Source organism: Lagopus leucura, unplaced genomic scaffold (genome assembly GCF_019238085.1).
Source record: "Lagopus leucura isolate 7727_CA_CO unplaced genomic scaffold, USGS_WTPT01 Super-Scaffold_100012, whole genome shotgun sequence".
NCBI lineage: Eukaryota > Metazoa > Chordata > Aves > Galliformes > Phasianidae > Lagopus > Lagopus leucura.
Window position 1 is genome coordinate 1,498,557 of NW_024962267.1, and position 27,690 is coordinate 1,526,246.

Sequence of the window (27,690 nt, forward strand, 5' to 3'; positions counted from 1 at the left end):
CAGGCCCAGCAGATCAATAGAGAGTATCTACGTCCATCACAGAGCTTTGCTGGAGATGATGCGGAACAAAGTGCATTTCTAAAGGAAGCTCCAAGAGCCACCATAATTCCTAAAGCTCTGTGCACCACAGCCCACCACAAACAGCACACAGGAACCACGCTTTTCTCTTTTTTGGCTATACTTTCTCCTTCTCACATTAGGTAATGCTGACACACTGCCCTCAGCTCTTCTGCAGAGCATTTCACCAGTGGGTCCCCAGTGAGATGGATAAAAAGTAAAGAAGAGAAATGTACAGGCAAATGCTATTTGATAGGGAGCAAATGTTAGCATCAGCAAGACCTGTCTGAGCTGCCTGGTACACTACAAGTGATTTCATAAAGGGATAAAAATAAATACACTCCTCTTTGCATTCTTATGGCTTTACCCTTTAAATCAAAGTGATATAGTGAATCCACTATTATTCTTGTTGGGTTTTTGTTTCTGCATTTTTTTTGTATCATTGTTTTAAATTATATATTGAGGGAAATTTTGACTGAACACAGTCTGTTCCTCTGTCTAGCTGAGTAACTACAGATCAGAGACATGACAGTTGGTTTTAAACACGGGCTTTTGCTCTCTATAGGTCTTTAATTAAGCTCAGTCAATTTTTATTAGTTTCCACAGGTTCAGATTTCAGTACTAGACAAACAAAATACTTTAAATCTTTCCATTGTCAGTCATCTGTCTTTGCCCAAGAGACACTTTCATATCACAGCTTTTACCTCATCCTCCAACAATGCTCATACCTGTTCTCTTAATTGATACTTGTTTACACTAACAATTTCTGCTATGTGTGAAATACTTTCATGTGTAAAATAAACTGTAAGTAGCATTTCACCATTCTCTACCCCAAACTCATTATCTAAATGCTATAGGTTATTGCATGTTTCTAGACACACAAAATACACAAGTGCTGATTGTCTTATTTAGAAACAGTTGTGGTCACCCTAGGTGTGCTGGCGGTTCAGGAAGGGGCACAGCCTGCCTTTGCACATCATTGTAGGAAAATAGGACAGAAGAGCCTGCATTCCAGTCATCTTTCAAAAAAAAAAAAAAAAACACCAAAAAAACAACACCATAATTGGTTCACCAACAGCATTCAACCAAGTGCAATATAAAGATCATGCACAAGTTTATTTTATATACAAATATCTGTCTAAATATGTACCTACACAGATACCCACATCTTTCCCCATGTCACATGCAGTATTGAAATACATCATCATTACCAGTGGCACACCGCCTTGCAGCAGCCTGCAGTATGTAAATACAACAAGCACTATCACTTAAATCAAAAAAGTATTTAAACACCATCTCTGTAAACAACCTCAGTGCACTTCAGCTTCCACAGAAGTATGTATTTGTTAAAGCTTCTTTTTTTTTTTTTCTACCTGAAAAAAGAAAAACACTAATAGCACCATGGGAGTTTCAAGAAAGGCAGGCAAATTATGATCACATTTACCATCTAATTTGCTCTCTGAGGCTTGTTCAAACAGTGCAAACATTGTGCTCCTCTTCTTCATTTGTTCTGACAAGCAGGATGACAACTAATCACCATCAAGAGCTTTCCCGCTCTCCAGGCCCCTGTTTTCTGTTTATCCAATTTGATGCCTTCCAACCAAGGAAACTGTTAGCCTTCCTTGCCACCCCAGCTGAGAAGGCCAGCTCTCCAAGGCCGGATTTCAAGTACAAGTCTTGAAGGGTGTGAATCCTCAGTGATAAGCAGGAATAAAACGAGCCCTTTCTGCTGTGCCATGTGCGACAGCAGTGGCAGTGGGTTCTGTACAGGGTGACAAAAACACTCCGGGGAGGCAAAGAAAGTTGGAGACTGACACAGAAAAAGTAGGCTGAGGAAAGGAGAGGCAACAGTCTTCTTTCATTTCCCATAAGACCTCTGAGTTACCCCAAGCATTCCCATTCAAATTAAGAAATCCAAAAGCATATGATGGAAGAGAGACAAAAGAAAGAATGAAAATGAAAAAACCTTGGAGAATACCAGAAAGTTACTTCAAGTGTGTCTGTCTTTTGACAGATCTTCTCTCCAAAACTATTGTACTGATTGATTCAGCCACACAATCAAATTACCTTGGTTTAACAAATTAAGCCAGTGTCATTGTTCATATGTTCCCTCTTCACTCAGAGTGTAAGCAAGACAAAACAAACTGAAAGGAGAAAGGACTAAGCCATATTACCTCACATGCCTGTTGGGCCAAAACAGTACACAGATAGTTATCATTCCTTAGCAGATGCGTAAGCCATAAAGATTTGCAGATGGGTCAAACAACATGGTTTCAAATACGAAAGAATAAACAAGGTTGGAAATGTGATATTTAATAGCACATAAAAACTTGTATATGTATGCAAATAAGAATTAAAATCAACATTCTTGAAGTGAGGTCAAAATTGGGCAATGTGATGAGCAACATATACAGCATAGAAAATCCCCAAAGTTTTAATTGCTTTAGCTGTCAGATACTGTATTATTTCTGATAGCGTGACAGAAAACAACGTCAACAGGCAGCTTGCTAACTCCAGATTCACCAATTTAAAGAGGTCCTGAGCTTTTTTCTTTTTCTTTATCAGCATTTGAAAAATGCATTTAGGCTTTAGTTGGCTGAATGTATACTCTCTTTTACAGCTACCCGTGTCTGCTGGCAGGCAGCGGCCCACAGCCCCAGCCAACATCATCAGTGTCACTAGCCAGTGCTATGCAGCAGATTTGGCTATACAAAGCACTGACAGCAGGAAGCTACTTGGCTCAAAGTCTGTGCTACTTTTTGAAACTTTACTAGATTTTTCAACGCTTACTCGGGAACACATATAGATTTCAAGTATGACAAATGCAAATAGCTTTAGAGCCTACTTATTGGAAAAGGGATGAAACAGGTGATACATAACCTATACTATTTCTTGTGAAAATACTATTCAAAACAGAGTAGAATTTTGCAAACTAATGACTGCAAAGGTTTCGATGAAAGCAGGCCTAAAATGCTCTGAAAAGATTTTGATATTTTCTTGCAAGGGCCAAAGGAAAAAAAAAATGCACTTCCACTTGGTCCTGTTGCTTCCAAGAGTACTTGTGATTTCCTTTTCTTGAAAAAGATTTAGAGGACAGGAATACCAAGGCTGTCCCTGCTGTATGCTACATGAGGGCCTTCAGTTTGCTCTCTATTACAATAAATATCTTCATGGAAGTGAAGGTTCCTCCACACCATTCTGCCACCCATGCATCACACCAGTCTACGGACCAAAGAGGTGGATTTTACTGATTTAATGACAGATCCAGTAGCTTAACATATACTTAGATTATACCAGTCCACTCTCATGTCAGTATATAATCTTCACAAGAATCTGAGCCTGTAGACGTGACAAACCTGAACGACTACCTCCAAATGCTTCATATGTTATTTCTACAGGCTATGATACTTAAATGATCCATATCAAATTCACAGATGATTTTTCTGTTAGCTATTGCTGCAGTTTTCTAGTGCTCGGCTCACCAAAGCTTTTACATTTGTAAAGATCTATTAAGCCACTACCCTAAAGAAGCAGGATGCTGCAGAGCTGTGAAAGATAAGCTAATGGATTCTTCTCATCTTGCCTGCCTCACAGCATTAACTTGGTGGGTCTTAAACACTGAGCTTTCAGATCAGAGACAGATGTTTGCAGAAAGAAGCCAGAGCCCAAAAGTAACTTTCTTTAACAGTTCATATCCTGTGTAACTCAACATCAACAGAATCAAGAGAGAAGTAAATCAGTGTGTGGTTTTGGCAGCTTTCCCTTTTCAGCCAACTAGAACATCAGACTCTAAATTTTACAGTGAGCTAAAAGAAATTAGCAGCATTATCTTGGTCAAATGTTAAAGTAAATAGTAGTTGAAGTGTTAATCATAATTGCAGTTTTTCAAGTTATTCACATTGCATTCCCCATGCTTACCACAGTGAATGAATTTTGATGAGCAGCATTAAGCCTGCTTTGTCTGTGCCAGAGGGGAGAGCTGGGTCCCAGCTGCTACAGCAGAGGCAGCCCAAACAGCTGGACTTGCCTTCCCAGAAAAGCCTTCTGCTTCCTGCAAGGCATGTGGCATGGAGGAGAGGAGCAGGCAGCAGGAAACTGTGGCATGACGCTATCAAACATTTCCTGGTCAGTCTACTCCTTCCATCTCTAAGGCATGTTCAGACTTGGTGTGGGTGTTTCCAGCAAACAACCTTCAGTGCAGCCTGGGATTTTCCCACAAACTCTCTGGTGGGACACAGAAGCCAGTGACACTGCTGGCATGAGAACATGGCTTAACAGTGGTTGTTTTGCAGCAGTTGGACCCTGAGCATTAGGTGATGCTTATAATCATTCTAGATTGTAATTGCACATGGAAGCATTTTGTATTTGGCACTCCCTTTAACAATAAGTTTTTCTAATAAGACAAGCAATAGACTCTTGGATTTGAAATCTGCATGAAAATCCATATTTCCAACACATAAACATCACAAGAAATCGTTTTACAGCTCAGTATGCAACCAGGAACTTGGCAGTCCTCACCCCTGCAGTGACTTACACACCCTGAGTAAGAGCAGGTAAGAACAGACTGAAGGGAAAGGAGCCACACAGTAAGAGGACTAGAAAATGCAAGTATTTTACCTTGCCTTATTACCACCAGGTAGTTTTCAGAGGAACCATCAGCTACCCAAATACAAAGCAAAGTGCAAATACTGATCAGTCTTATCTTTGCCTGTACTCCACATGTCTGCGTTAACTATTCAAATTTTAACAAGTGACTTAAAGTAAAATCACATCTTGTTTTTTTTTCATCTTCCAAAATGCCGCAAGAACATCCTACACTATGGGTCACTCATTAGAAGCCACAAAAAATAAAAGGATTTGCTTCCAGTTCAGCCTCTTACACACCCTCTCTGAAGCAAAAAATAGCATCCACAAGTCTTGCTGAAGTGAAACCAGCCACAAGTCTAAGTCCACCACCAAGCAGCTTCTCTAGGACTAACACCAACCATGCCAATGCACCTGTGCTTGGTTGCCAGCCCTGCACACAGGTGCTGGTGCAGGGCACTGTGCACCAGCCTCCCCAGCCCAATGCACCCTCATCACAGTACCATTACTCTTTCACTTTAAGTTAAAAAGCCAACTAAACCTATATAGCACAAAAAAAGCCCTCTGTAGTAGATTTTTTCCAGAGTTCAATAAGAAAGGTATTGTATCAAGCAGCAGTAGCTGGGCAGTCTTTATTGGGCTCATAAAGGATTATGATTTTGCCCTATTCTCTATATAAGTGAATTTCTTAAAATATCATTTTTTAAAATAGCACTTTTTCTTCTCATGATAGTGTTTCTTTAATATATTAACTTTCCCACATCCCATACTTTGATGGTTTGGCAATTTTCTAGTTCATTTTAAATCAGTTTTTGACAAAACAATACCAACAGTTCAGTAAGTGTCCCAGCTGAATTTTACAATTTACGTTTCTTTCTGAAATACCCTCTTACTGAATAGCTTTGGAAACTAATAAAATTTTTCAATTTTAAAGCCCCAAACTCTTCATATTAAGCACTAAACTCTTGTGGAAGGGGGAGGGTGAGTGATAGTCAATGTTGATAGCAGGTTTTATTTTTAGCAATAGAAAAGCTTTTCTAAAATCAGTAATACACAGTAATTTACAGTTTTCATGGAAGCCCCAGTGTATGTATTTTTAGTAATACTTCTGGTGCTTTGGCACACACATAAATGAGTGGATGTATGCCTATATGTATATATACTAATTCATAAATACACAAAAATAAATGCACATAAACTACTGCTGTTAGTTTTCTCCTTTCTGGTTAAACACTAATGAATAACATAGGTGAAAATCACCACTAATAAAATTTTTTCTTCTGTGTTAGATAAGATGCAACAACTAAGATGAGTAGAACCCTATCTAAGACGTATAAACCCTGTTTATATATTACATGTATTAACAGTGAAGAAAAATACCAATAACAACCACAGTAACACAATTTGTAATTTATGATAACTTTGCATCAGTAATCATAAAAGCTACGTTTCAGTAAGGTTGTGAATTTTTTTTCACCATCAGAATGAAACAGGAGTTCTTCACATGCAAGTAAGCACTTCTAAAGCTGGGGACCCAGACAGCTGCAGATTCAACTGCTTCAAAAATTTACCACGTTCAGTATGTGCCCATCCATTGGAGACAACCCCTGCTCGGCTGAGATAGGTGTAATTTTGATCTACTTCAGAACAAATGAAAGCACCTCGCATTAAAATTGTCTTTCCTTCAGCTGTCGTACCTTACTTCCAGTTGAGAGAAATAACTAAACATTGAGGGCAGGAACTTCTAGATCACTCCAACTTACTCTGCAAGCAGAAATTGAACTTTGTTGCAGGAAAAAAAAAAAAAAACAACTGCATTCTCCAGTCAATCTCTGAACAACTTTTTACCTAATACATTTTAATTCTAGTATGGACAAAGAAAGTTTAAACTCTCTACTTAATTAATATTAAATACATCTTCTCCACAGTCCATGTGAATTTTTTTTCTTTAAATACAGGCTTAGTATTTTTTCTTTTAACAGTTGTTAAAAGAGCTAAGTCAGGTTCAGAATGTCAAGAAAATGGCACCAAAAAAAGGCACTTAAAAATGTCACCACGAGAATGGCAAGTCAGACATAAGGACTGAGAGGGAAGGAAGACTGTGCTTAAGTTTGCCTCACTCTTTTCTGTTACCAGTTTTATAGTGAATGGAAACAACAGCTAATGAGGTTTGGTTATTTCACCGCTATGAAAATAACACGTCTTAATTATAAGAACTACATACATGCATGGATATGTATTTTCATACATAATACATATCACACAGTTTTAAGTATAATTCATTTCATGTGAGGGATTGTTTTTCTCTTTTCCCTTATCCTCAGTGTCCCAAGGACAACTATGTTAATAATTTCACTTTGATAAATGACCAGATAATTTTTCAGTTAACATTTCTATTTTTTCTAAAAAAGAAAAAATGGCTGGCTACAGAATAACAAAAATATTTTCAATTTTTACCATCATTTGAGGGAGACAGTACAACAGAGAGAAAATTCAAGAACTAAAACTAATTCTAAAACTAACTTTGAAAATAATCTGCCTTAATGGAGGTCATTTTAGAACCTTTGCATTTGATTGTATAAATTGTCAGGGCCATCACAGACTTGTGGGATATTTTAGGTTTTCTGTCTGCCTTTCTATTAACTTAGGAAATAAAAATGTTCTTCTTAAAAATATTATTCTACCATTCTAGGTTTACAAGAGTCTGGTAAGACTACAGATGAATAGGAGGACTACAGCTTTCACCTTTTGCTGTCCTTCCTTGTGCCTTCAATCTGTCCCTTCAAATGGGATTTCTGCAGAGGTACTGAAGAACTCTCATTTTGGAGAAATATATAGAATAAAGTGAGGAACTCATACACATGTCAAGAAAAATCACTGCACTTTGTCATACAGCAAACTGCATTACTTGCATAATAGCATTTTCAGCTAGAGCGGGGTAAAATGCAGTAGAATAAAATCCTGAGCAAGAATTTTCTAAGGCTAAAGCTAAGCAAACATCTATGTTCTAGGGAGTGGAAGGAACAAAATTAGGTAAGAAGTTAATTCAAAAAGCTGATCTCATGGTCTGGCTATCACTGACCAGCTCTACCAGACAAACAAAACATATAATGATGCTTTGGAATGACATATGGAATGAGGAACATAAAGAATGTATGTCTAAACCAACTGCTGGCATCTCAAATGAAAACCTCCAGTAAATCAATCAGTATTTCACATGCTTTGTTAAGATTTGCATCAAAAACCTTTTATATTTTCTACAGATGTGTAAGAATAGTACCTGGCATAAAGCTCTTGCAATGATATGAATTAAACCAAAAAATAACCTGAGCACTAGTAAAGCGAAAAATCACCTGTTGAACATGTATTTAAGACATTTTGGCATTGAAAGGAATCAAGCATTAACTGAAACGAGTCATAAGTTATATCCTCTGCTAAAAAGTGCTCAGCAAACTTTCCAGTCTTCCCAGGTAGAGAGGTTTTTCTTTTTTAGTAATCAACGCAAAATGTGCAAGCCGCAGGCAAAGCCAGAAAATCTCCAGCAGTTGTAGACACCCTCCAGAGCGCTAGACAAGCATTACTGCCAAAGCTTTTCTCAAGAATGACACACGCTGGAGTACTCACTCCGTATCTCCAGAGAGTGAATTTTCAGTGCAACATGGGACTTTGCTTAAATATACAGGAATTTCTAAGGTATTTCAGAATATACAGTTAAATATATACAAAATCATTCAGGGCCTGAAAAAAAAAATATCTAAGACCAGAAATAGCATGAACTGGCCAAAAATTAAAACCCAAAAATGGAATCTTCAGAGTTGTCCCATATGCCAAGAAACACAAGGAACATGTCAACACAGGCAGTACAAAATATTGACACTGCGGCTCTAAGTAGGATAGATTTGTTTACAAAGCCTGGAAAAAGAAACCACACTTATTTTAGATTAATATGCTCATTCTGCTGAGGCAGCAGCTCTTAATAGAGTGGCATCTAAGCTGGTGATGGCGTATTTGCAGTATTTGTACTAGATAAAGCACAGCTAGCACTGCTGACAGTAATATCTGATCCAGGACAACTTATTAAGTTATCCTAAGTAAAGCAGTGATCTAAATGTTTTATCCTCAAGTCTAAGTATAATGGATTTAATGGAAAATAATAATGCACACGCTGAAAGAGGTGCCTAGTTACTTTCCAGTCCATGTTAAAAGCCAGTGGTTTCACTATATCATTTAATCAGTGTAGGCAAGTGGTGGTAATTTTTACAGTACAATCAGAGAACATCTACGGATAGAAATTAACAGATAATATTTATATTATATTAATAAAGTTTGGGATTCCTTCCCATTGCCACTGCATATAGTGTTATCTGTGTGTTCGCAGTGAGAAACATTAGTTGCAAGCTAAACTTCCTTTTTTTAGTGTTAATGTTACAGAACCTTGGAAAAAAGATGATGCTGTGGACTAAATGCCCAAGTTTCTAAATCCTACACAAAAGAACCAGACAGAGCACAATAAAGCTCTTACACTTCAAGAAGAACCTGTCAGATAAAGAGTATTTTCTGCAAGTATCCTAAGCGAATGAGAGGTCAGCAATCATCTTATTTCCCAGACTGCTGTGCACTCCTCGACTATGGCCAAGGATGTAGCATTGGACTTTCTTCTGTCAAGGGAAGAACACTTCTAAAATTATAATCTACATTAACTCAGTAAAGAAACACAGGCTTTATTACTCAAGAGCCTGGCAGCTGAACAGCAATATGTGAGATCTACCCTGTGAACAGTATGTACTGTAGGCAGCATTGTTAGAATGAAAGAAGACTGAAGATGAAGCCAAGACTCCTGGTGAGATCTATCAGATGCTTATTAGCACAAGAGATTTCAAAAGCTACATGACAGAAGGGATAAAACAACAGAAAACAATCTAGGCTGGTGTACAGTCAAGGAAGAGAAAGAAATATCAGTGTTATGTGTGAATGTAAGCTAAACATTTGTAAATGCCATTCTACAGAAAAACTAATGTAAAAAGAAGACAAAAGTACTGACCTACTTCATGCTCTTCGTGTTCTGAATACCTCATATTAGCTTTAAGGATAGTGATTCATTTTCATTTTCATTCATTCAAAATCATCATCCAACTTTATACTGAAGGCCTCCTTTTCTCCTGTCTGCCAAGAAACCTGCAAGGAGGTTATTAACGTAATGCAATGTGGAAAAGCAGTTGAATGAAGCGGTGTCACGACACTCCAAGTATGGTGGAAACTTCTTCCAAGAATCTTTGTATCGAGTCATCTTTGAAGTTTATAGTAGGCTTGCAGCTCCATCCCCCCAGATAGCAAACTTCTGTGCATATCTACTGAAGAGGAAAGAAAAGGGAAGTGTCTTTGCCTCAGGATAAATCAAAAGGGATTTCAATTATGTCTGTTCTTGACAATGTCTAGCATGATAGGAACTTGCTGCAGAACAGGTTCCTGGCAAAACACAAGAGGAGAGAGGCCTTTGGGCATAACTATAATTTTGTTAAGATGTTAATTAAAATCCATATTGATCCACAAAGGAAAGTATACAATAGAAAATTGGTATATACTACATCTGGTGCTGGAAAGTCATTCATAAGAGTACTCACACTCCACAGGAAACACAGTGGTATCACTGACACAACAAAGGGCCCGAAAACTAAATGTGCACGGCCGTTACAGTACTATACTCACTTGAAAGACAAGGTGGGGAACTGTGATTAATTCTTTTCTAACTCAACGGCATAAAGCAGAGAGTGGATAAAAAATGGCACATGAACTACATGTTTATAAAGACTTTAAAGAAGAAATGACTCAAGCAAAATCCTTTAAGGGCATATTCAATGAAAGTAATAGGCCAACAAATTTGTCTAAAACCTCTTGCTCAAAATTTACAAATAAAACACAAATATTTACCTTTTTTTTTTCAATAATGCAATATCAACAATTTGAATCTCTGCTGAAGGTTGTACGGTAAGTACCTTTTAAAAAAAAAAAAACAGCACTATCTCTTCCAATATTTAAATGAAAAGCCAAAACTCAGATTTTTGCATGAATGTAAAGATTTTTCAAAGCTTTTTAACCAGCCAAACTTCAAATAATTACTAGTTAACCTCATATGTAATGCACAGATTTTGTATTGTTTGTCTTTCTTTGAAGAGTTAGAAAAGATGGGAGGTTTCAGAGTGAATTTGTTAGGGGAAGCTCTTAAATAATCATGACTATATACAGTAAAGAATCAAAACACATAGTAGAGATTGCAAGGTCCAAATTGTTAATCCAACAAATAGATGACCAGGAAATGCAGCATGTATTTACAGTGTTGATTAGGGCAAGAGAATTGAGAACACCCTAAAACACATGGAGCCCAGCAATGCAATATACCCAACCAATATTTATTGCTGCTTCTGTAGAAGCAATTTCCATTTTGATGCGTTCTCTCACACATGATGTCCTGAAACAGTTAAGTAACAAGAAAAATACAGGTTCAAGATTATATCTGTCACAGATGAAAATACAGCATTTATGCAGCATTACATTACAAAGCCACTGGTTTATGGACCCAAGGTCCTCTTGGGACTGCCACAAATCTACATATTGTCATACGGTGATAGATTTTTATGTTTGCGTATCTGAATTAAGAAGAACCCACATTAATAACCAAAACAAACAAAACAGTGATTGACTGTAAAGGTCTGAGGGAATTTAACAGTGTCATCCGGTTCTGATAAAGATCACAAGTAGTCCACAAAATCTGTCAGGAAAACACCCTATCTCAGCCAGCATTTTAGAAAGAAATCAAGGATTTTGTTAAAAACACGTAATTCTAGGGGTGGATGCTTACAATGCAGGAACATCTGAATGTGCTCTATGCTGCAATGAAAGAAGAGACTGATGATACTCTTGTGCAAATGATTCTACAAACTACTAATGAAATAAATTCTGCAAGATGTTTATCTGGCTAGTCAGTGACTTCTAAAATTCTACTGTGCTATTCTAGGTGAACTTTAACACTGAATTCTGCCAAACAAAATATCATTTTTCTGGACATAATCGACAGTAAGCATGGAACTCCATAAATTTATGAAATTCAGCAAACACAGGAAAGAGATTATATGACAGCTACAATAGCAAATAACTGGACCTGATGATAATTCGAGGCTATCTCCATTCTTGTTTTCCAAATTTATTACATTTACACTAGACACTAGGTTTTATTAGTAGCTTAAACCAGTTTTGGACATGAATGTTCAGAGTTGAAACATAAATGCATACCATGTATTCATGATTACTAAATTATTAGTCTGAATTTTCAGACCATTTCATGATTATTTCAGCTCATGGATAAATCCTGCACATTACCATAGCCATCCCTCTCTCACTGATGCATTCATTTAAGATACAATTAATCTAATGAAGGACTCAACATGGATCTGGTTCAGAAGTTTAACTGGAGTTCTAGCCTAAAGTATCAGAGAATACATATGATTTAGCATCCTTGTGTTTTAGAAATAAGCGTTTTGTATCTTCTACCACATATAAAAATTAATATGCAGGTATATGCTACAAAAAGTGGTATCTAAAGAACATTCTGATATCTCTAAATAAATTTGCGATGTAACCAAAAAAAAAGCACATATAGCAATCCACATCTGTATATCCACCATCATCACAACAGTATTTTGGTACAGTATATTTGATAAAGCAGTACATAAAAATGCAGTCAAATACCTCATAATTTCCTAACAGTATACTCTTTTTTAGATTACTTAGTAGGTTTTGATTTAACCTAGCTGGATATCAAAGACTCATTTTTAAAGCAAGGTAAATACACAAAAACACAGAGAATCCCACAAAATCCCAGGCCTCCTAGTTTTCTGTAGTGAAATTCGACCCACTGAAAGCTACCAGCCTTCTTTTAGGTATCATCTTCATTTCTTGACCACTTTCTCATAGAGATCTCTCTGTCTATGCCTCCACCCATCCCTGAGAGGGAAACAATACATTCAATCTCAGGAAGCCACCTGTGCTTTTTAATAGCTATGCCTGACAAAGAATAAGTCTTGTAATATATGAGATCCATAAATGGAAAATCATTCAACATGTGAGAAAGGTGACTGAATTCACCAGTTTAGAGTCAGCTTTTAATTCCTAGGTTTGGGTTTTGTTTTTTTTTTGAGTTTTTCTAAAATGCCATTCATGAAATATTAGAGATGCCTGTCTTTTATTAACATTATGTCCTCTGACATCCATGCAGTGAAAGATAAAAAGATGGCATTAAGTTTCAGCAGGGAAGTGAAATGTTGCATGGTGCAAGGTGACCCAGTCTCATTTAACTGATTACCAAAATATAATCAAATAAAGCCTATGATCTTTACAGTGGTAAAAACAGTGCAGCAAGAAGACAAATACAATTTTTAAAAGTGAAAAGACCAGTTGAAATAAACCATATCTATTTGTAACATTTAAATGAGTCCTCTGCAGCTATGTGGTTCTCGTAAGGCCATCCATATTGAGAAAAGAAACGAAAAGGAAATTCATGACAGACTGATGATGCATGTGCAATTTAATTATATTAAGACAAACTGCCTTGGGTTAAGATTAGCAAAAGAAAACTTTAGGAAACACAGATTTTGTAAAACAGATCTAGACTTAATTGACACAATTCTTCTCACTCTGCTCATTTTTGATTGTTACTACAAATTTCAAGCACCTTTCTCTAACATGTTTTCTGATAGCTACTGACAAACTTGAGATATTTTCATGATGGACTTTGGCTGTAATCCACTATGGCAATTCCTCCGTTTCTAAACCCTCACATTTAGTCCTTCAAATCCATTCACTGAGAGCTGCCTCACCTGCCATTCTGATTGCAATGCCTCCCAGACCCTCATCAGCTCACCTCATCTATCCACTGTCACACAAACTTGGGCTCGATTTGTTGAAATGAAGGAAACTTCTACTGGGGTCGAATGATGTAATTTGGGGCTGAAACTAAGTGAAGCTTGCTGGTTTGGATTTTGCGTTAGGTGAAATTCTGTGAAACAAACCCTGAAAGAAAACAAAACAAGACTATGAATTCATGCTTGCATTTTGCACAGAATTACCCCTTTCAAAATAGTTTCTAAGCATTTTAAACTAATCACAGTAGGCCTGGAAAAATGCAAGCAAAATTAATATTAAAATTGCAGTTTTACATTTATGTTTTAAATAAAAGAAGATAAGGGATTGGCTAAATGTCTCACAGAGTTACTCCCTTACTTGCTCACCTGTTGTTCACAGTTATTTCCTAACAGTCAAACAAGCTCACAGGTTTACAGGAGTACAGCTGTTGAGTCTAGTAGGGTTCAGTCTTTTCCCCATCTCTCTTTCCATAAGGTACCAGAAAGGTACCCACTGAAAGCAATCCAATTATTTTTAAAAATCTTTCATTTGGAAACAAACAAAGAAAAAAGTAACAAATGCTGATTTGTTGTCTTTTAAAATATTTCCAAGTCTGTGCTAAATACGGTGAAGTTTGCTGTCACAACCTGGTCTCTAGCTCTTATGGCATGATGGTGCAGTATAGAACACAAGCACTACAGCAACAAGGGAAAGAAGCTGTAAGACATTTGCGGTGCTGCAATTTTAATTCTGAAATTTTATTCAATAGAAATAGTCAAATCAAGGTAGCGCAATACTGAAAAATTTGGTTTTGCTCTGTATTTACAGATCCATAGAAAAAGAAGAAAGGCTGAAACAACAAGCATGTTTTTACCCCTACAACACTTACATTGACAATACAACATATGCTGTGCAGACAGTGTAGCCAAGAGATGAATGGAGGGGCTGATTCTGATCCTGACTGCATCGGAAGAGCTCTGTAACCCAGTATTTCACTCGAAAGCCCCACATGGAAACAGCTATCCATGGGGCCTACCCCAGGAAACAACTCCCAGTCCTCACCATAACATAGTAACTGGTAACATGCTGGCAGCATTTAAATGGGTGCTCTTCACCTGACTGATACAAGGTGCAGAGACAGAGGGTTAGCGAAGGAGGAGGTGATGGATACTGCAGACTGAGACACACACAGACATCTACAACTTCAAAAAATGTACTTTTAATACACCTGGAAACCTCAATGAATGTTGTTTCTTACTCTGCCCAGATGCTCAGATTCATGCCACTAAATACAAGATTTAGTGCCCGAAAAAAAAGCAAACATATTACATATACACATATATAAATGTGTGTATGTGAATGTAAAAAATAAAAACAAAGAAAAAACTCTATATAATAAAATGGCAATAAAAATCCCTTACCAATTACTCCGTTACCTTCTCAAAATAGAAATAGTGTCTCTTATGCCTTAATTTTATGATTTCCTTTGGCCTACGTTAAAAAAGTAATATAATTATCCTCTATAAAAAGGTTGGCTGAGGTCCCTGTGAAAATCTGCTCAGGGTGATTATTTAGTTGGGTTTTTTATTTGTGGAATTTAGGCAAGAATGTCTCAAGCTCTTTGTCAAAATAACTGCTTGATCTGCTTTAGTATTTTAGTATTTGTTAAAAAAATAGCATTTTCTAACAAATGGAGAGTAAGGTTAAATACTCTAATTATGAACCCAAAAGAAGATTTAAACACAAAGATGGTGTAAAGGGGTTATTAATTTTGGTGCATTTGGAGTCAATTCTCCAGATTAAATAATTACAGCGTAACTAGAAATAGGTTGGTCACTCCAAAAGTAATGCCTCCTGTTTGTTTCCAAGGAAACTACAACAGATACAAAGAGCACAGCACTATTTTGATAAAGCAAATTCTCAAGGACAAAACACTGTTTTTCAACATAGTTACCACCATTAGCTATGCATTTTCAGCAGCAATGAACAAGAGTTCTTCATTTTGTGGTGTGACAGCTATGCATGGCTGTCCAGCACACGGCTTGCCTTTCTCAATGTTGTTGCCATTGCTGAAAAACACCACCCACTGCCTCTCTGGGCTCACATCCACTCTTTGGTCTCCATAAACATTCAGCAAGCATTGGTGAATGTCAATGGGAACAATTTTTTCCATATGGAGGAATTCAGTGACTCCTCTTTGCTTCATAAGCGCTTCCATGTCAGATGCCATTTTGTCAGACTGTCCCTTTGCTGTCACCTGTCACATGGCAACAACATGTAATGGAATACTGGTGGGATGAGTTAAACTAATACCATCATACTAAAACATTTTTTTGCTAGGTCTTCCCAAAGTATTCTACACAACTGATGTTAAAAAGGAACAACTAGCATGGCTAGACTTCAACTAGGGGAGCATCCCAGTTTAAAAAGCTGAAACTTAATCATGCCCTTTAATTAAACTGTAATTAAAACCATGTCTAACAGTTGTTGTCTTGAATGGTGCTTTCAACATATATGCAACACAAATATTGTTGTTGAGAAGCTATCCTGTAAATCATGCAGAAGCAACTTCAACCTTGTGGTTGAATTTGCCCCCCAATTTTTTCTAGTTCTCTCTCCAGTTACTCTTGACTTAGCAAAGGTACAACTCTTACATACATTATAAAGCTGCATCTCCTCTTCCTCAAGTAAACTGCAAGCACCAGCTCCATTGCAAAGGCACAGAGGAACTGGAGGACACTGCAGTGACAACACAAAGATCTCTGGAAGGTGCAGACAACCACAGCACCCCACAGGTACTCCCTGCTCACAAGGCACAGCCCAGGACCTGGCTTACAGCCACGTGCCCAATGAGCAGCCCATAGGGTCTTTAAGGCCACGTGCCACCATTGCTAAACTTTTGCCAACGTTTTTTAGCCTTTCCCAAAAGTCATTAACTACTACTGCGAAGTCGCAACTCTCTCTCTTACCATACCAGTTGCACTTTGCTTGAAAAAATATATCTTTATATAATTTTGTTGTTGTTGTTGATTTTTTAATGAATAATAGACTATTGTTCTCTTATCCCCATCTTTCTTTTTGTAGCTTGATCAAATTTTTCAGAGGTACCACAAATAAGACTCTCCCTACTAAGCAATTCCCTGAAGATTGTGTCTTGGTAAGTTCCACTTTTATAATTATTTCCCTTCGAAAACTTTCTAATTCATACCGTGCATATCTATCCCTACAAAAAAAAAACTCTATATAAATTTACTGGAAATGACTATTTTAAGACATTTCCAATCTATGAAACTTGACGGAGAAAAAAGTATTATGCCTCTAGAATTTGATAGAGTGATTAAAAAACTACAGGATTATCACTGTTTATTACGCGCAATACTTTGAGCAATTTCTATAGATTCCTTTCTTACTTTATTCCTGTCAGATTCATTCTGCAGGAAAAAGGCTCTCCCTAAACCTGCTTCAACAGTTGGACATCATGGCAATCTGGAAAACTTTCTTATTTCTCATTCAACAGCTTTACAGGTATGCATGCCCTTGAAAACTCAGCACCCTGCTCATCACCACCATGGCCTCACCCCACAGTAATACAGGAGCACTCTGATCCTGCAGCAAGGCCTCCAGTTCCTGTGTTGCTCCACACTCAGATTCTCATACTTCTCTTTGCCGTCCACTTCTGATCTCTGCCAAGAGACAGAGCTGAACTGTCTTTCAGTCTAGGTTCACACAGTTCTTGTTATGATCATCACATGCTTATGAATGCATCTTCTCTAATACAGATAAAAGTGTCTACTTTGCTGAGGTTCTCCAGACATCCGGATTCTTCTTGGTTGCACTCAGATTTAGGTACCAAAATGCTTGATGCGCCTCCACTGTCCGGTATGTTACTGAGTAGCATACTTGGGGCAGTGCAGAGCTTGTTGTGGCTGTGACTTCAGCTAACTTAGTCCCAGTTTATCTCCCTCTAGTATGCCAAATCACTTCTTTTCTATTTATTTTGTATTCTTTCATTAGAAGACAATTTTTCTACAGAAACAACCAAACTGCAGTACCCCATGGTTAGCAAATCATTACTTGAACTTCCTCCCTTCCATCCTAAGATCATGCAAAGGCTTTCTTGCTGCATAGTGACATTCAGTGTTCTCTCATACTGACAGGGACACAGGTTTGTTTTAACTATATGTTATCTTTTTTTTCCTCTAATTATTGAGTTGTGTGAGTACTGCCAGAACAAGTTACTGTTAATGTTCTTCTGAGTGTTGTTAAATGCTACACAAACTTTACATGGCAAGCTCATAACTCTTAACACATCAGATTTTCTACGTTAGTGGCTGTTCATCTAGTATGATTTCTTAATGGACTCTTTAAAAGAACTAGATTGTGATTAATTGCAGCCCGTGATTAGGAACATGAAAAGAATTGGTTTGAACCTTTACCCTAGACATACACCAGGGTGAAAGAAAAGGCATAGGTTATAGCTTAATAGTTTTTCTTAGATAATTGGTGACGTTTCTTAATAGAACCAAACAATTCTATGTTTTGTTTATCAAACTCTCTCCTTCCTTTTTTCTCTCCCTTGCTTTTTCCTGCCCCTTATCATGTCAAGTAGGCACTGGAATTGAGATGCACTCATTGGGACTTTTCAGTCAACTGGAATACATTTGCACACAGCACCTTCCTTTATATGGAAAACTTTTGTACATAAAAATTCAGCTAGCTATAATTGTTAAAGAGCATTCAAACATTTATTTATATTGGGTACCAACCTTTATCTTAATTCTCTTTTTTTGTCTCCAAGTTACTAACCTTTGCCTCCTCACAACAGGCTAAAATGTCATATAGTTAGCCTGTCCACTGGAGATTTTTCCAGAATGTTAAAAAATAGATATTAAGAAATCACTATGCTGTTTATTTAGTTCTGCTTGTATGGAGGGGAGGGGGCTCTAAGGAAAATTATCATTCATATGCTCCTACCAAAACTGTTGTGTTTGAGTTGTTGAGCATTTTTAAAGCTAGTGGCTAGATTTTTAAATCTCCACAAATAAAGAACTGGCTTACTTTAGCCAGGCAACATCATCCCTAATTTTTTAAAGTTTCACTGTATATGTGCAGAAGGCTCTTTGGGACTTGTCAAACTAGTCTTCAAAGGCAGGATATGGAAAGCAATGAGTTCTTTTTATCACCATGCTGATTTTTCCAGATCAGGTTTTTCAGCTGCAATGGTCCAAAGTTCTTTGGATAGATTTCCAACTGCATCTACCAAGGAGATTAACATGCTCAGGAAGCCCACATTCAGAGTAACAAAGAGAGTTGGTAGTACTTCACTATTGTTTTTAGAATTTACCCCTTTTACAAGCTAGCTGTGGAGTTTCAGTAATCCCATCTGCCTACCACAAAAGTCAATGTCTGCTCAGTTGCAGTGCTCCTTAGGCAATTTTTCTCAGCCTCAGTTTTGCCACCTGAAAAACAGGATAGGACTTCTGCAAATGTGTTTATAAATGCCGACATTTGAATGACTGGCATTTTGATATTGCCCTGTCTCTATAAAGCCATGTTCTTTTCATTAAATGACAAATAGAGAGTTCCAACCGCAGCACAGCCTTAGGTATAATTTCTACAGTATAATCAGTGAATCACTGACTTAGCATCACAAGGATCCCTTTTCCTTACTTGGTATGCCAAAACTGTTCATCTTTCTGGAATCATCCAGCTAACCTTATTTTACCATAGTAGGAATATTAAAACATAGTGAGGCCCACTGTTCTATTTATCAGAATCTAAAACTCTGTGACAATTGAAGTTTCTATTTATCGCCACGCTGGTGCTACTTTAAGAGTAAAGCTGAAAGGCACATGCTTGACAGAACAACCTGTAACTGCCTTGAACACTATTGCAGAGCATGAGAACATACATCAGTGTGCTCATTCCCATGCAGCAGGAAATAACCTTAGCAGGAACAGATCACAAGGAAATGCCGAAAAAGTAGAAGTTGCATTTCTCATGTAGTCATGCCTGGGCACACAACCACTTCAACTTTTTTACGTCAATTAACTCATTTTTTTAATACTTGAGAAATGATTCTTTTTTTTTGAGAGATTCATACTGGCCTGTTTCAGGGGTCCATTTAATTCCAATCCCCCTGAGCCAAGTATTTCAGAACTGAAACCTAGATCTGACACATGTTCACCTAGAAATTTTGTTCAAAACACGTCCTGAACTTTGTTGAAAAAGGTTCTCCCATTCCAATACATAGGTCTGCCTATGTGTCTGGAGCTGCAGCGCTTTAATCCTTCCTCTTGAGGCCTCAGCAATAAAGTGGGGGTAACCACACTTACCTATTTTGTGGGATGCTGTCAAGATTAATGCTTGCGGAGTTATAGGTAGGCAAAAATCACTATGGCTCCCATCCTGCAACTGTTAATGCACAGGCTGCCTGCTGCACATGCATTGAGCCCGGTGGAAGCTAATTGACTCCTCCAAAGGTGCAGCAGTTTACCCAGGCCCTATCAATAAACTGTTAAGTGTTTAAAAAACAAAACAAAATGCCACTATATTAAATATGCCACTATATTAAATATATATAAATATTAAATGTGGACACAGAACAACTTTCAAATGATCCCACAGAACAGAGCCTCTGGGGCTAAGCATGGCACAGGAAAAGCATTCGTAACAGAATACAGTGTGGAAATATACATTTGAGAGATATAAAAACATAGCTATTGAGGCAGCTGTTTGATATAACTCTGCACACCCTCTCAAACATACACATCTATGTGCATACAGCACTTAAGCTACAATACCTCACAGATGATTGTGTGTGCAAACAGATGAAAATACAGACACGTGACTCTTGCACAACGTACCTTCAATTCTTCTCTAAACTTTTGTCTCATCTCTTCCAGAAGGCTGGAAGAAATATACTCATGGTTCACTTTGGAGAATGCAAATGAAATTTCAAACCTATTTTCTCATCAATATATGCCACAAAAACAATTTATCTGACGTCACATTCAAATAATTCACTTGACGTCACGCTGGAGAAGCCAACCATGAACACCGCACAAATTATTATTTTGATCCCATTGTTAGAACAGAATTACAGCAAAAACTGCACTTTCCACAGCTATTAAAACGTTGACCCTGGCAGAGCATGCTTTTGTGCTGAACTTTTTATATCACCAAGCCTATTAATCAGGTGGCAGTTCAAACTGATGTGCTTTATATAGTTGACCCCGGCCAGTGCTTTAATTACTTGGTATTAAATGGTAATTAAGACTTTTCACATTCAAGTTTAATCCAAAAAAATTAAGTGTAAAATCCAGTAATTTAATAAAGAGTTGTGTTCTTTACTGTGCCTCAGCCTGGACACTGAGGATGCAGCAATTTACTATTGACAAGCACTAAAGGAGCAGGTCATTTCACAAGTATAGTGTGGACAAAGGTGAGCCGGGCAACTGATGAAATCTGTGGCCAAGGCGAAATAGCAATCTCTGAGCCAAATGGTAATAAAGTTACTGAAATGAAGCATTGTAGCTTTGAAAGTGAACTGTCATAAGGAGGATACAGGCCTCAAGGTGCTCTGTCTGACATAATTAAAACATTATTCCCTAATAGCCAATCCAGGTGCTTGGCCCTACCTCTGCTTTTGTATGCTACACCTGAAGAGCAAACACACCTGAGTAAAACTGACCAAGAAACACCAGCAATCGCAGCAGCCTTTCTGAGAAACAGCAACCACCTCAGAGAAGTACTTATTAAATTTCCAATAAAGAGTTGTGCTTAAATGTTTGTTCTCATAGTATAAAATTATCTAGCTGTATTTTCACCCAAGTGCAAGAACCAAGTAGCCACATACTCAAATGTCACTATCCAAAATTCCCCACTAAATCAAAGACAATTACTTCCCTCAATAGCTATTAAAGGCAGATAGTTTAATCACTGGGGAGGCAATCTGGTGCACAGGACACTGGAACAGGGGTGTGGAGATGTAGGCTTAACTCGCAGCTCTGCTACTGACCTGCTAGGTGACCTTGGGCAAGTCTCTTCACATTTCAGCGCCTCTTTGTGTCCCTATTAACCTTTGTCCGTCTCAGCTATTTAGAATGTAACCCCTCTGACGCAGAACAGTCTCTCAGTACATGTTTTTACAATACCAGCACAACAAGGTCACCATCTTGGTTGAGACCTCTAAGTGTTACAGTAATCCAAATAAATAAGAACAATATATTCAATTATTCAGAATCCATCTTACATTTATTCAATTTTCCCATAACATCAGGATAGCTGAGGCACCACCACAGATTAGAAAGTGCAACCTACATCCTCTTAATGTTAATGTCTTACCTGCTGTTTGGGTAATTGAAATCTGTACTGATTTTCATGAAGCAAAGAACACCTAACCCACCGCCTTTAACACAAAGAATGGAACAAGCCATTAGTTCCCAAGTTACTCAGATCACATAGGATGTAAATCATGCCCGGAAGAGAAACAAGAAGGTCCACCCAGGATAAAGTTTGACCCAGCAAATCGCTTAAGCACGTCCTTAAGTTTAAGCATGAGTATTCTCATTGAAGCTCCTGAAGTAGGCTTAGGTAAGGAATTGGAGCCTTTCAGAGTTTGAAAATTGGTCTGAAGAAGATTTGAAAGAAAGTGCGACAAAAACATGAGTGTAAGTAAAAATACAGCCATCATTAAAACAGGTGACTAATCGATGGGTGTTCCTTGACACACAGCATGCTCCCCACCTAGCACATACCACATCCATGCATGCAATTCAAAGAATACTACAAGTACTTGCATTTCCTTCATCAATGTTAATGGTACTTTGAAAGTATTTACATGCAGGAAAAAATAATGCAGATATCCCTATCTGTGACACGTTGCCTTCAAAAATATTATTCAATCAATCAAGGTGTAGTTCTTGTGAATTCTGGCCATATTTTCAAGAAATACTCAAAGTTAAATGAGGAACATATAAATAAAACTAATAAAAGTAAGATGCAAGATTTTATCTAATTTATTCACTCAGAAGCTTGAAGCTAACAAGCAGAAAAAAAACCCAAAACATCAAGATTTTGTTACTTAAGTATGTACAGTGGAAAGCACATTAACAAGAATCATTCTTCCTTTCTTGACTCAGGTATGCTCACCCTCAGTTCATTCTGAGTCTTCGGGAAAAAAAAATAAACACAAAATTATAGAACATGAAACACTCCCAACTGGCAATTTTTAAGAAAGCACCAGTTGCAGTAAAGAATTGTAATTAAAGATGTACTGATCCACAAACGAAGCTCTGAACAACTGTCTTGGCAGTGCAACTTTTGCAAATCAACTAAAATCCTACCAGAAGAAAGGGCTCGAGCCTATGCAGATACTGATATATCAATAAGATGTCATGAGTGACAGTAGAATAAGAGACATCAGTTAAAAAAGAAAAACCCACACATGGCTTAATATTCAGCCTCTGAAGATAACTAAAAGCTCTACACACACACACACACACACACACACACACAAAAAAAAAAAAAAAAAAAAAGCAGAAAAAGCAGCCTGCTGCCCTTCCTACTCTCATAAATTTTTACTGTCCAAACTCAAGCTTGGGGTACAACATAATTTTTATTTTTCATGCAAGACATCTTGTTTGCAAGTACAGCATAACAGTAGGATGAGACATGTTGGAGGTTGGAATGAGCACAAATTATTATCACTAGAAAGGGACAATTATCTGAAAAAAAAAAAGTGCTTAAACTATTTGTCTTGTATATATAAAAATCTACAATAATTGTAAGTGCCTCTGAAATAAAACAAAAAAAAACACACCAACATCTTATTTAATAAAAGGAGTGTCGTTAAAGATATTTGTCTCTCCTAAGAATTCATATACAATCAAAATGTGGAAAATGCAGCTCCTTTAGCAAGGAGCTCAGTTACCACAACTGATCCACATTGCCAGCCTTAGAATTCTAATTGTGTTTAATACAGTTTCATGTTGCATCAAAGTACAAAATCAATACCATTTGTCCAGCAAACAGGAAAAATGGAATCTATAAACTGCTCTTATTGAGTAATTAAACACCTATTATTGTCATGAGTGGTGAAACAATGAATTTGATAAGACAAATTTTTGCAAGAAAACACTGCAGTGATTAATACCTCCCTACGTATTAAATAAAAATGACTGCCTTTTGTGCAGTACTGCTGGCAGAAGAACAGGAATGAGAGAAGTAGTTGCCAGTGCCACAATAACAGGCTAACCTTGAACTGAACTCCTTTCCTCAAGAAATTAAATGCTGTAGCAGGACTTTAAATCCCTCCACTTAGAGCTCATTTGTGTTCCACGTAACCTGCAGTTCCTGAAGAGAACTCATTATCTTCAAAAGGAGAATCCTTTTGTAATTTCTTTACAAATGTGTATATTGTTTCTACAAAAAGTATTTCATATCAGAAAAGGGATAAGAGTATTAACAGTGTAAGCAAGGCAAAAAGGCTGGTATCATTAAGACACCATTTCTGCTTCCTGGGAATTCAAACAGCAGCCACGGTGGAAAAACGAATGAGAATGAGGTTAAAGAAAACGCACCTTTACAGCAAAATTTTAATCTGTTAGATTGATGCTAAACTGCCTTGGTCTTTCTGCTGCTATATGCTGTATTTCTATGTATAGGCCCCCTCCCCCAATGCCCCTCCTGTAGCTTTGGCTTCCTATTTTTCTTTTCACTTAGAATGATGCACTAGGAACAACTATAGAGTACAAAAGATGAATCTATGGATGTGACACTTGTAAAGGGTAACCCTATTTCACAAGTGAGATGGGACAAAAAAGAAAGAAAAAAGGCCACAGAAGCAATAACTGCTCACTGAATTACCATTAAATTGTAAGATTTACAATCCAATGTACAGTAAGTGCATATCTAATGGAGTTTGTCCTCTAAAAGAATATAAAGTAGATCTTTGCAGCGTAAGATGTATGCAGGTTATTTTTTTATTTTTTGCTTTTTTTTTTTTTTTTTTTTTTTAAATTGGAGCACACAGAAAAATGTGCACATAAATTCCAGGTTTTTTTATATGTATTAAAACTGTTCCAAGGCCAACATTAAAATATGATAAATATAGCATGATTAGTAGGATCTGGCTTTTTATTTTCAAAACATGCCCATATTCTACAAAGAGAGATAAAAGATGACTTCAGTACATCCAGTCAATAGTGCTTTCACAGATATCATTGGCAAAAGCAGATCATATTATTATAAATTCAGTTTATTGCTATGATCTACTGGAATTCAATGAAAAGACTGAAATGACTTTTGGTGGGGGGTGGCAGAGCAGCTGCTGACCATTTCCAACGTCCTTTACACACAATACCCAGACAGAAGTTTCAGATCACTTTGTTCAGTAGGGCCTTAAATCACCCACAATCTATTTATTCATATAGAGAATGCAATATTAAGAGGACTCAGGCACAGCATTATTTTTTCCAAATATTTTTGTCCCTAATTTCACTAGTGTTATTTATGGAAGCAAAAAATCTTGAATGATTTGTTTATAAATCAGCAAGGCATGTGAAACAATTATTTAAACAAACTTTTTATGCAAAATGCCAGACAGATTATCATTATACTATATTACTGTGGTGTACATAATCGCATTTTACAGGACGACTCTGTAAAATTCAAGCCTTAAGTAAGAAAACAGAACTATTAAACAAAGGAACTTTGGAGTGGGTGAACGATTCAAACAGCAGCAAGCACATCACATTCTTCACTCTTAATTTGAATAAGCTTTGCTTTCCCTTGTTAAACTTGGAGCTTCCGCATATCAACAAACTGCACTAAAAGTTTACTTTCCCAAAACTAAGTTTGCCTACCACACAATTTTTCCCCTTATCTGGCTTTTATTTTAACGGATTAAAAAGCAACACACAAGATCAGCAACGATAGCCTTGTTCTCTCCAACCTCAGTGAATCAAGTTCACTGGAGGTGAAGCGGTGGAATTATCAGTACAAGTGGCTGTGTCATCAAAGCGTTCCGAGAGGTAGTGTATGGAAATGCCTAAACAAACAGAAGCATAAAAGCTGTCTGTATAGGAAAAGCCTCTCCCAAGGCTTTTCATTAAAACAATTCCAATCTCAGCTCCATGATGCAGCATTATATTATGTGAGAAATATAAAATCTTGACATTTTTCTAAATGTGAACGGGTTAAAGAACCTCTCCATGCTACAGTGAGCCTGAGAATTTCCAGCAGCTGATGAAGACCAGTTGACCACCTGATACTTTTTCAGCTGGGTGATAAAATTAAAGGATTGCTTTGATTTGCTTGAGGGATTACTTTCTATAGTTAATTGTTTAAAGTGCACAGTCTTACAAAAAAGAGAAAAATACCAAGAAGGTTAATGTAGAGCGAGCTAATTGCAAGCTGATTACATTGTGCAAAGCAAGAGATATTACTGGCGTTACATACCATCACAAGGACCAGCCTATTCCACCCTGCTGCTGCAGCAAACAAGCTGATTTGCTAACAAAGTGGTCAGCTCGGGCACTTGCACAGCATCTCGGTAGGTTCACAGGCGACTGCTTCCCATGCAGAGAATCTCAAGCTCCATTTTCCAATCTGATTACACGGCTTCTTATTCCGGCAGCCTTAAACCTTCATGGCAGTTTACCAACATTTTCATCACTTTTTCTTTTACAAAGCAAAAGAACTGATAAGCTCTCAGGTACCCGGGATTTCATAGTCGATGGCTGGCAGGCAGCCAGCTTCCCTCGCAGCACAAATGTTTCGTGCCACAATGCAAAAAGCACACTGAATTTAACAGATAGCACAGGACTATTAGAATTTTGCAGTCCGTACAAGCAGGCAGCATGTTTCTGTCGTTGCAGATGCAGACAGTTCTGTTTAGCTGCATTTATAACATGCCTACACCCGAAGGGACAGGGTGAAAAAAAAAAAAAAAAAAGGAAAAAGAAAGAAAAAGGCAGAGAACAAATGAAGAAAATGAAGACAGAGCACTGTCACTAATTCAATGGCACTACAAAGTGTACATCCAAGTTACTTCATTACAAAGCTGCCAGATTACTGAAAATTAGAGGCAGTGCTCGTAACTTTTGATAAAAACTCAATTTAACAAAAAGGAAAATAAATCTCCACGTTAAATGAAGTTGTCAGACTTAAGATGAAATACTATTTTTATGCTAAAGCAAATGAAAAAAATGAGACGCTGTTGCCTATTTTGTCACGTGAAACGCTTACATATTGCATTAAAGCAGCCACAAGATATCATAGATATCATATACCAGGGTTTACTTACATCACTCAAATGATGAAAGAACAAAAAGACAATTCACACTGGCAAACATGACACAGCTTTATAAGAGGCTCATTCTGATTTATATTGTACACTGTCTAAAAATCTGAGGTATGTGGGAAAAATTAATATATAAACATACATGTATTTGTGTACATAGAAAGCAAACAACACAACGCAGAATGAAAGTTCTGGAAGGAGATTATCCTGTAAATCCTAAGGATTTCAACAAAAAGAAATCCACTAATAAGCAAGAGACAAGGGAACTCCCTTCTTTTTCCTTAAAGAAAAAGACAGCAATATTAAACCAGCGAGTTTTCTCTGATTGCTGCAGAGGTTCACACCGACCATCCACGCACTGTCGGCATAACGCCCCAAAGCCCGCCTGGAACTCACATAGCAGAAAGTTAATTGCACAGATAACAATCCACCCCTTCTCCCCAAGCAGAACATTTCCAAAGGAACCCAAAGGAATAAGGCCCTTAAAGCGTTCTTGAAAGAAACGCAGTTTTGCATATCGTTGCTCCCATGGTAAGGGGGCAGGGGTGGGAAGGCAGAGGGCAAGACAGTGAGTTATGGAGCAAGGGGAACAAAACCCAACCAAGTACAAGCCCGCTGGCGCGGTGGTTCGGCGCCCAGCTTCCCGCAGCGCCGCCCCCGCACCGCGGAGCCACCGGCACCAGCAGCGCCGGACGGGCCGAGATTTGAACTCGCGTTGCGCAGGGCCCTGAGCCACGGGGTCGCGCTGCGGGCTGGGGCAGGGCGGGCGGGGAGGCCTCGAGCACGGCACGGCACGGCACGGCGGGTTGGCAGAAACGGAGGATGCTCGGCCTCCCGGATCCTCTCCG

At 37.8% G+C, this 27,690-nt stretch overlaps 1 protein-coding gene across 6 annotated transcripts in view; it reads right to left on the bottom strand.

The window, feature by feature from the left end:
• The window catches only part of FIGN (fidgetin, microtubule severing factor), a 100,788-nt gene that overhangs the window by 52,770 nt on the left and 20,328 nt on the right, over window positions 1–27,690 (bottom strand). For 2 of the 6 annotated variants that reach the window (XM_042874791.1, XM_042874790.1), the window contains one exon: window positions 13,556–13,704. The exons of 3 other annotated variants lie outside the window; for them this stretch is intronic. Coding sequence is in view for 1 of the 3 variants with exons in the window: in XM_042874788.1 (XP_042730722.1) it covers window positions 9,683–9,716 (34 nt within the window). In the remaining 2 variants the exon portion in view is untranslated. Of the gene's footprint in view, window positions 1–9,682; window positions 9,738–13,555; window positions 13,705–27,690 lie in introns of those variants that run through there. One more of the 6 variants, XM_042874788.1, reaches the window with a different exon arrangement.